Raw genomic sequence first — 9,530 nt, forward strand, 5'->3', positions numbered from 1 at the left:
ACACATATTTATGTTTGCCACCTCAGGAGACCATAAGCAGAAATTTAGGCTGCCCAGAACTTGCACCCACTCAGAGCAACATTTGAATTGGTCCATCAGCTGCTCATTAATTAGTGCTGCCTTAAAACAATGATTCAATTAAACTCATAGATAGATAGAATTCCTTTATTCGTCTCACAATGGAGAAATTTACAGTTGTTACAGCAAGGTTCAAGTACAGATAAGGGTGAAAATAGCAAATAAGATAAGAAGTCCAAACAATATAAATCTAGAATCTAGATGAATCTCGCTGTTGAGTTTTATTTTTGTTTACTCCCTCAATCTCTTAATAGTAGAACTTTGGGTATACCGTGACATACTATACCTACACACATAGCACAGCTAGGCTTTGACCGGTAGGTAGTCTGTTTTACACATTTTCGTTTTCTTTTTATTGCCATTAAGTTCTAATGAAGGACCAATATTTTATGTTAAGAAATACATAGCTATGCAACCACTATTCAGAGCTCAGATTCTGGAGCCTTAGGACTTTTCCTGAGCTCGGACGGTTTTTTGAACTAGCCATTTAATAAGTGGTATTATCCTCAAACTGCAATCTTTTTACTGCTCACTAATTTAGGCATAAAAGTACAGAAGAATTAGGTAATATGGGGCAGTATGGATAATGTAATGGTTAGCATTATTGCCTCACAGCACTGTGGTCATGGGATCAATTCCCACCATGATCCTAACTGTGCGGAGTTTGTATATTCTCCCCGTACTTGCGTGGGTTTCCTCCGGGTACTCCGGTTTCCTCCCACACTCCAAAAATATACTGCTATGCTAATTGTCTCAACAAATTAACCCTAGAATGTCTGTGCGTGCGTGTACATGTGGTAGGGAATATAGATTGTAAGCTACACTGGGGCAGGGACTGATGTAAATGTTCAAATATTCTCTGTAAAGTGCTGCTGAATATGTGTGTGCTATATAAGAAACTGAATAAATAATAATGACTTATTCCTGCAGAGTAAGCCAAAACAATTCTAATGGTTTACTTTGTTATATTTCCCTTCAGTGAACACCTTTTAAATTTGGTGCTTTGTTTTGTACAGTGGAAGTCTATGTACCACCATGTGTATCCACGCCAGAGTTCATCCATGCTGCCATGAGGCCAGATGTCATCACAGAGACTGTGGTGGAAGTATCCACTGAGGACTCCGAGCCAATGGATACCTCTCCCATCCCAATATCTCTTGAACTGGGAGAGCCAATGAAGAAAAAGAGAGGTAATTTGTGCCGTTTTGGTCAGACGATGCTTAACCAATGTCCTAGAGATGGAGTGGCTCACTTCTAATTGCCAGAGCTCTAATAATTATCTTATCAGGTCTGTGTTACAGCGGTTACTATAGAAAGGGCCGCAGTTTAGAGCTCATAGTTGCTTTTTTATATTATTCTCTCGGTTATTAACTTGGGAGTGACTGATCCCATCCATATTTGCACTACAGAAAATTACTGCAATTACCCATAAGGTACACAAACCAGAAAGATAAAGAATTTCTGTGTTGTGGCAATAATTTCACACACACACACACACACACACCAACACATGGCCACAATAGATTTACCCCCCGCCCCTACAATCTCTGTGGTGAGCACTGCTAACTAAACCATTCATTGAGGAGGGGAATCCCAAGGGCAGTGTGGGTAAAGACAGGTAATGTCTAAATGTAATTTACTATATTTCAGACATGGTGCTCCAAATGGCAGAAACCCCCTTTACCCTGGGTAGTGAGCATTCCTGATAATAGATTCCAACTATATACAGATACATGTTTTTTTTTTACTTTTCATAATCATTCTTTTATTGTCATGTTGTTCAAAAACCGAATTCTCAATAAAGGATATGGACAGTTAGTAGTAAGAAGTGCTATCTGTCTCATGTTCCATAAGGCTTTGTAGTTGGCACTGACGAGGATGTTATTTGTCCATATCATTAATAAGTGTGTTTCCTTGCATTGGCACATGCAGTGTTTCCAGTCATTTTGCTTACTGCAACTGTGTCCCTTTGTACAGCTGGCCGTAAACCAAAGATGCAGCCACCTACATTTGCCAATGGTTCCCCTGATTTGGGAATAAAGAAGAAACCAAGGGAAGGCAAAGGTAAAAAAAAACTCCCCAAAACTATAAAATGTGTCATTGTGAAGTATTACTAATTGCAAGGAATGCCATTATGCGTATCTTAGGTGGCTGCTGGTTTTGTGCTTTACTAATCAGTCTACCATTTCCCATGGTAATGTGGCCATTTTGGTATGTCTCTTGTGCCTGTCTCATGGAAAGGATACACATTTTTGTCACATGGGAAGTCATTTTAAAATTGCAGATAGTTTAGTAGGGGTAAAATAGTTTAGTATGACCTCCCCATTAGATACTGAGGGGAGCATGTCCTAAGCCAGGCATGGCCAAACGATGGCCCTCCAGCTGTTGTGAAACTACAAGTCCCATCATGCCTTGCCACAGTTTTGCTATTAGGGGATGCTAAAACTGGCAAGGCATGCTGGGATGTGTAGTTTCACTACAGCTGGAGGGCCACAGTTTGGCTATGCCTGTCCTAAGCCCTACAGAGAGAGGGAGAGTACCAGCCAGTCAGCTCCTGTCACAGGTTTGTTTAAAAAAATGATAGGAACTGAGTGATAAAGTGGTGAGAGAAAGTACCAGCCACTCTCTGACACTAAGACTTGTATGTTGTGCCCCTCCTATCTTCCCCATGTGTTCCCTGCTTGTTGATATACTGCACTGTTACCGCAAAAAATTCCAAGTATACCTGGCCAATAAAGCGGAATCTGAAGACTTTAATAATGATGCCATGGGGGGTGGGCTTTCTCCATATTATTGCAGGTATACTGTTAACTAGGAGTATTGCAAATGTAGCCCTTTAGCTGCTATGGAACTAAATATCCCACCATACCCTGTCACAGTTTTATTAGGGCATGGTGGACATGCTGGGATATGTAGTTCACCTCAGCAGGATGGCAACATGTTGAATACTTCTGTTGTATACATTGCAGGATTCTGGTAAACAATGATATAATTTATGACAATGGCAGTCGTTTACCTGTATTCATTGTTATTTGCAAATATGGAGATCAGTTTTTATTCTTCAGAATAGCTTGCACCCATACACACCTTTCTTTTTAATACAGTGCGGAGTTGTTCTATTTGCACAGTGTATATTGGGCCTAATTCAGCATGGATCCCTAATTAGGGAATTCGCAAATTGTGTGATTATCGATCGGCTGCGCAAGCATTCCATACACATCGCGCATGTACAAGGGTGATTAGCTAAATAAATTGTGTATGGTTCTAAAGGTGCGTACACACGGGGCAATATGATCGCTGGCAATCATATTGCCCCGTGTCCCGTTTTCATCTGCGACCAGAGATGGTCGCAGATGAAAATTTAAACACTGCTGGGTGAAGAGGCAGGAGATGTCGCTGGTCGGAGGAGCATGTTCCTCCGACCAGCGACCATTCAGGGGCTGAAAACGGGAGCGCGCACCTGGCGATTTATCGCTGGTGCACACTCCAATCACTGGCAATATGGTCGCTCAGCGACCATATTCCCAGCGATTTCAGCCCCTATCGCCCCCGTGTGTACACAGCATTAGACTCAATTAGCCGGACTTTCACAGGAAGCCAGCGTTTGGGGGTGGAAACAATGTGCCCAAGTGTGTTTGAGGAGGTTCTGCAACATCACTTCCAGCCTGTCTCTGTCACAGAGTAGTGGAAGGGTCAGAGCTTCTCACATTTGCACAGACTGCAAACTCCTTTCAATGGTCGGGAATTGTGTATGGGTTTGCAAATTTATAGCGGTTAGTGATCCATTCAAAATTCTCTTGAACATTTACATGGGGCGGGTTTTGACTTTGCACATTAGTGATCCAAGTTGAATTTGTGCACTTGAACAGTGCAAGCTTTGACAGCAAACCCACAGTTTGCATGTAATTAACATTATGGCTGAAAGGGCTTTCTTATATAGGTAGGGTTAAGTGAGCATAGCTTCAAATGCTTCCATACTGATCGAAATGTAAATGTATATGCACATGATAGGAAGGACATTAATATACACTGATGTTGCGAAACCTACAGCTCCGCATTTAATGTGGAAATACAGAACATTTTTCGATACCTTTTTTGTTTTTAGTATTCTACCAAATTTGCATAAGCACATGTATTAATGTTAAGAAGGTTTTGAGCTGCCTTTTACTTGTAAAGGGAACCTAAAGGTATAAACCAGGTGATTACAATGTTAATGGTTGCTTTTGTTTCTTTTAGGAAATACAACTTATCTATGGGAGTTCCTGTTAGACTTGCTTCAGGATAAGAATACTTGTCCCAGATATATCAAGTGGACACAAAGAGAGAAGGGCATCTTCAAGCTTGTGGACTCTAAAGCCGTTTCAAAACTTTGGGGGAAGCACAAGAACAAACCGGATATGAACTACGAGACTATGGGGCGAGCATTGAGGTAACCATAGAACTCTGTGCAATGAAAGCTGGGGCTATACTGTGACCTTGCACCATTCCATATACACAGAGGTCTACATACGTAGTACCTCTCCAAATAACTACCCCGTTACCTGTAATCCCAGGCTGTATTTCATGTTCCCCATTTCTGCGGCAGGGAACATTAATCCATTACATGCCACCGTAGTGCAATACATAAGATGGTTATGCCAGTGGCACAGGATGAGTCTGCATATAGTAGTAATTGGTGTTTGACACACCTCCACCCAGTTGATGAATGATGTTTACAAACTTTTTTTAATATTATTCAAAGAGAAATTCTGTGGTGTGAACTGAAAACCTGGTATATAGTATTGTATACATAGTATTTAAGGCTGAATAAAGACTTGCGTCCATCCAGTTCAACCTCTCCCTTGTTATAAGTAGTGTATAATGATATGTTTAAGGACAGATTATGATTATTGTTTGTACCCGTGTATGTTTTTAACCAATAGATGTTTGTCCAACCTTATTTTAAATGTGTTTATTGTGTCTGCCGACACCACATCTCCAGGAAGAGAGTTCCATAGTTTGGCTGCCCTGACTGTAAAAAAAGTTGCCTATTTAAGTAATCTTTGTATTTCCATTATAATAATTAGGGAACACAATTCTCTCCAAAATTACAATAGTCCTGCTTAATGCCATTTGCACTGCAGCCCTAAATGCTTCCATACATTATTCAGACAAGTCGGATGAGCTCCCCAGGAGAGGGCTAACTAACATCAAACTTGGCACTTCATGTGCCATTTTTTTACATGCAAGAAATTCACCCAATTTCTCAGCCCGATCCGTCGGATCAAATCACACTAGTGTATGGGGGCCCATAGAGTCGCTGTCCTATCTACTATTTAGACCTATCCGTGCAAAAGAAGGTTGTTCTGGTTGGCAAGCGAAGAGTTCTGGAACCCCCAACACGAGTTTTATTTTTACTGTTATTGTGGGTTTTATGAGTTTTAGTTATATTGTGTGTCTTGAATATACTGCAGTAAGGTCACAACTTTAGACCTTTTAAGTGACAATTACATTTATGTGTTCTTATTTGTGTGATGCAGATATTACTATCAGAGAGGAATTTTGGCAAAAGTGGAGGGGCAACGGCTGGTCTACCAGTTCAAGGAGATGCCAAAAAACATTGTGGTCATAGAAGATGACAAAGGGGAAGCCTGCACAGAAGAGCTGGTGTCTCCTACTGATGACAAATCTCTGGAACGGGTGTCTATACCCACAGAGGGTATAATCAAAATGACAATGCCAGCCCGTTTGGAGAAAGCCCCCACACAGCAGAGTTCTCCCAGGAAGCCGAGATTGGTCAGCTTGGCTTCTCCTGTGAGTGAGGCGTCTCCTCACTCGCCCACCAGCACCACACCGACCCCAGCACAGAGGTTAGCATTGGAGTTCTATCAAGCATGTTCAAACTACATTATATTTCTTCGTGATGTGTACAGTCTTTTTGTAATATAATCATGCAGTTGCCCATCTCATACTTTTTTTTTTCCCCATAAAAGTTAGACCTGTAAATTATGGTGGTTTTTTTTTTGTGTGTGTGTTTTATTTTTGTGCAGGGATGGGCAATTTGGGGGGGGAGGGGGGGGGAGAGAGTGGGCCATCGGGGGGGTCGTGTTAAGCTGCTTAGCGAGCGGTAGTGAAGCCCACAGTATTGTCTGCATGTGAGGCCCCCACAGTATTGTCTGCATTTTTAGGTTCATATGTTAATATAGCGGCTAGCTCTAATAAATACTGCAATGAAACATAAAATATACTACAACAAATTAGACTATAGATTATCCCCAGACGTTTACTTACAATATCCTTGCTCTTAATTGAACAGGACAGAAAACTTTCTGATGTGTCATTATTTCGCGTCCGCCAAATCCCATGTAAACATTCAGTTGAGTCTGGTATTTACATAGGGGGAGCGGCCCTAAACTGCACACCCTGGACATATGAGGTGCTACCTGCTGAGACCTGTAGTGCAGCAAGCAGGAGGAGGAGTTTGCAGGTGCACACTAAATATAAATGCTAGACCTTTTAATATCTTTGCTATATTGCATTGGAGGTTATTAGCAGTCTGGTATTTAACCTGCCTTGAAAAAAGTGGGACTTTACCATGAATTATTGCCGTATTGCATTAACTTTATTAATACTTCCCATTTATCCCTTGCAGCCTGGTTACTTTGCTAGCAGGCAGTGCTCTGAATGCAAAGTGATGATTGTGAAGTGATTGTAATTGATATTGTCGGACAGTGGCAAGGGTGTTTATGTTGTTGTTGTTTTTTATGTTCTTTTATGTAACAGACTACAACTTTGCTTGTATGAGGGAACATTTAATATCTTTTCTACTTTTAACAGGACTGTTCGTGTTGCAATGCAAGTGCCTGTTGTAATGACGTCCCTGGGACAGAAAATTTCCGCTTTGGCCGTCCAATCCATGAGCTCTGGATCCCCGCTAATGGCCAATACTAGCCCAACAACTACAACAGCTCCAAAGGTTGTGATCCAGACAATACCTACTATGATGCCAGCTTCCTCGGAAAGCGATAAGTACACGATGCAGCCTGCCAAAATAATTACCATCCCAACCTCTCAGCTCACCCAGTGTCAGCTGCAGACAAAGTCCAACTTAAGTGGAGCGGGGGGCTTGAATCTTTTGGGAACCCCACTGACTGTGAGAGCACTTACTCCTGTGTCCATCGCCCATGGGACTCCAGTAATGAGACTAGCAATGCCAGCACAACAAGCTCGGTGCCAGACACCACCTCGGGTCATTAGCACTCTCATTAAAGGACCGGACATGAAATCGGACTTTGTTGTAAGCAGGCAGGATGGTGAATACAAAACATTTCAGCTGGTTAAAGAAGACAAACAGGGCGACGGGGGAAACACAGTAACTCATGTGGTTGTAGTTAGCTCCCCCTCTGGAATTACCTTGCCAGTGACTGTCAAACAAGAAGGCACTGTGGTGTGTGACAAGTGAGAAGCATTTCACGGACTTGTTGTGAGCTTTTGGGTCAAACTGACAATAAATGAAATACAGGATAAAATAACTATGGAGGGGAGAACCAGTGGTTTGAGTCCAACGAGACTATAAAGGAAGTGATATAAACTGTGTATATGTGGCATTTAAATGAACCAGACATTTTACTGGAAATGATTCTCATGTTTTCGGTGGGATATGTTCATATGCTGATGGGAATATTGCCTCTAACAACACAAATAAAATGATAGCTATGGAAAATAGGAAAACTGAAAAAGGGACCAAAGCGTTCGCTTATAAGTAAGATGGAACACTAAAGTTTTATTTTTTAAAAAGTGGCTGTTTTTTCCCCCCAAAGTAGAAAAGCAAAGATTAGGTCAAAGTGACAATTGTAAATTATAATTTTTTTTTTTCTAAAGGTTTTTTTTTTATATTTGTTTATATATACAGTATACATAATTTTTTTAATACCAGCAACTTATACCACTGTGTACAAATAGCCCTCGTGTAACCGGTGCTATGTGAAAGCTCTGCTAGACCAGTATGTGAAGCGTGGCGCGTGCAAGAGTTTCCCTATTCAGTTTATAAAGTGCAAATGAGATTTGGTTTACTAGAAAGCAGATTTCATATGAAAGCCTTAGATGGATTAAATTTTTATTTTTCCTTAAAATAAGCTAACGGCTTGTTTGTGTAAAGCAATCTTTTTTATATATAAATATATTATAGAAATATGGAGAGAAAAAAACAAACCTTGTACCTAGCACAGTATTGGCATAGAATTTACATGTAACATATTTTCTATGGTCGATTTCAACTCTGAAATGGTTTTGCTGAGACCTTTACTTGGTTGGAATGGTCTGAACGCGTATGGAGCTGCAAACTGTTATGCGACCTATGGGTAAATTGATGGCAGAAGGCCTATTACTGTAACATTCTTCGGTCACACAGGATCCATGCACACATTTCAGCTTCTGCTATCTGACAGGTCACCGCACGCATGAGTCAGTTTGTTGGCGACTAAGGAGTTTGAAGTCTGCTAGATATTATTTTTTTTTTTAGTTGAAGTTATGATGGGGGGGTGGGGATAAAGTACCAGTGTTCAGAATGAACTACAATAGTTTGTATATTCAACATTTGAAGTATATTCTATTTTGTTGTACTCTTGTTTCAAAGTGTATTCGAGTAGATTTTACTGCAATATAGAAAATGACTTTCACTTGCGTCTGTCTTTCATTTTTCCTCTAGCTTCTCTAGAGTATAGTATATACTACTGTTATTGTAATATAATGAGCTATTGGCCTTCCAGAACTGTTCTTTCTATCCTTTTCACAGACCCATTACATTTTATTTAAATGGAACGGTACTTATGTAATATCCGGGCTCCCATTTTTCTTATGAGACCGTGTCCCCTCGCTGCGCTCGCCACGCTTCAGACATGGTGGCTCGCTGCCCTCGCCACACTATATAAAATCAACTCCATGCGTAGTTGGATAGTAGGGGTATGAAAAAATGGGGTTCATTTAACATGGGAGCCCAGATAATACATAAGTACCAATGGAACTTCTCTGCTAACTCCTTTGTGCCTTACATGACACTGCTGAAGGTCACTACTACAGCAGTGTTACTGACAGATGGAGGGGATTCAGGCTTTTGTTCCTGTAACTTAAAAAGTAAATTAATTTGGTATATGGTCTTGAAGTCCACATACATTATGTCGACACCTAAAAAAGGTCACTATGCCTAAGTTGAACAGGGTCAGAAGTTTGGCAAACGCATTATATCGACAATGGGAAGGTCGACGTAAATAAGGTAGACATGGGTTCTTCACATTTATTTAAACCAACATGTGCCGACAGGCGGTATATCATGCCCTACCATCAACTAGGGTGTGGAGGAAGTATAGAATAGTGAGCAGAGGGTAATGAGGCACCACGACCCGAACATGGCGAGCGCCCAAAGCAGGGCAAGCCATACAAAGGAACCCAGTGCCCCTTTTCTGTGTCAACATTCG

At 41.0% G+C, this 9,530-nt stretch overlaps 1 protein-coding gene across 4 annotated transcripts in view; it reads left to right on the forward strand.

Annotated features, from left to right (window-relative positions):
- ELF2 (E74 like ETS transcription factor 2) overlaps positions 1 to 8,735 on the forward strand; it is a 95,125-nt gene extending 86,390 nt beyond the window's left edge. For all 4 annotated transcript variants that reach the window (XM_083173589.1, XM_083173603.1, XM_083173596.1 and 1 more), the window contains 5 exons: positions 1,095 to 1,268; positions 2,056 to 2,142; positions 4,315 to 4,507; positions 5,598 to 5,927; positions 6,895 to 8,735. In XM_083173589.1, the coding sequence (XP_083029715.1) occupies positions 1,095 to 1,268; positions 2,056 to 2,142; positions 4,315 to 4,507; positions 5,598 to 5,927; positions 6,895 to 7,519 (1,409 nt within the window). In that variant the 3' untranslated portion in view covers positions 7,520 to 8,735. The remainder of the gene's footprint in view (positions 1 to 1,094; positions 1,269 to 2,055; positions 2,143 to 4,314; positions 4,508 to 5,597; positions 5,928 to 6,894) is intronic.
- The last annotated feature ends 795 nt before the right edge of the window (positions 8,736 to 9,530 follow it).

This window comes from Crinia signifera, chromosome 1 (assembly GCF_055691185.1).
Source record: "Crinia signifera chromosome 1, ASM5569118v1, whole genome shotgun sequence".
Lineage (NCBI taxonomy): Eukaryota > Metazoa > Chordata > Amphibia > Anura > Myobatrachidae > Crinia > Crinia signifera.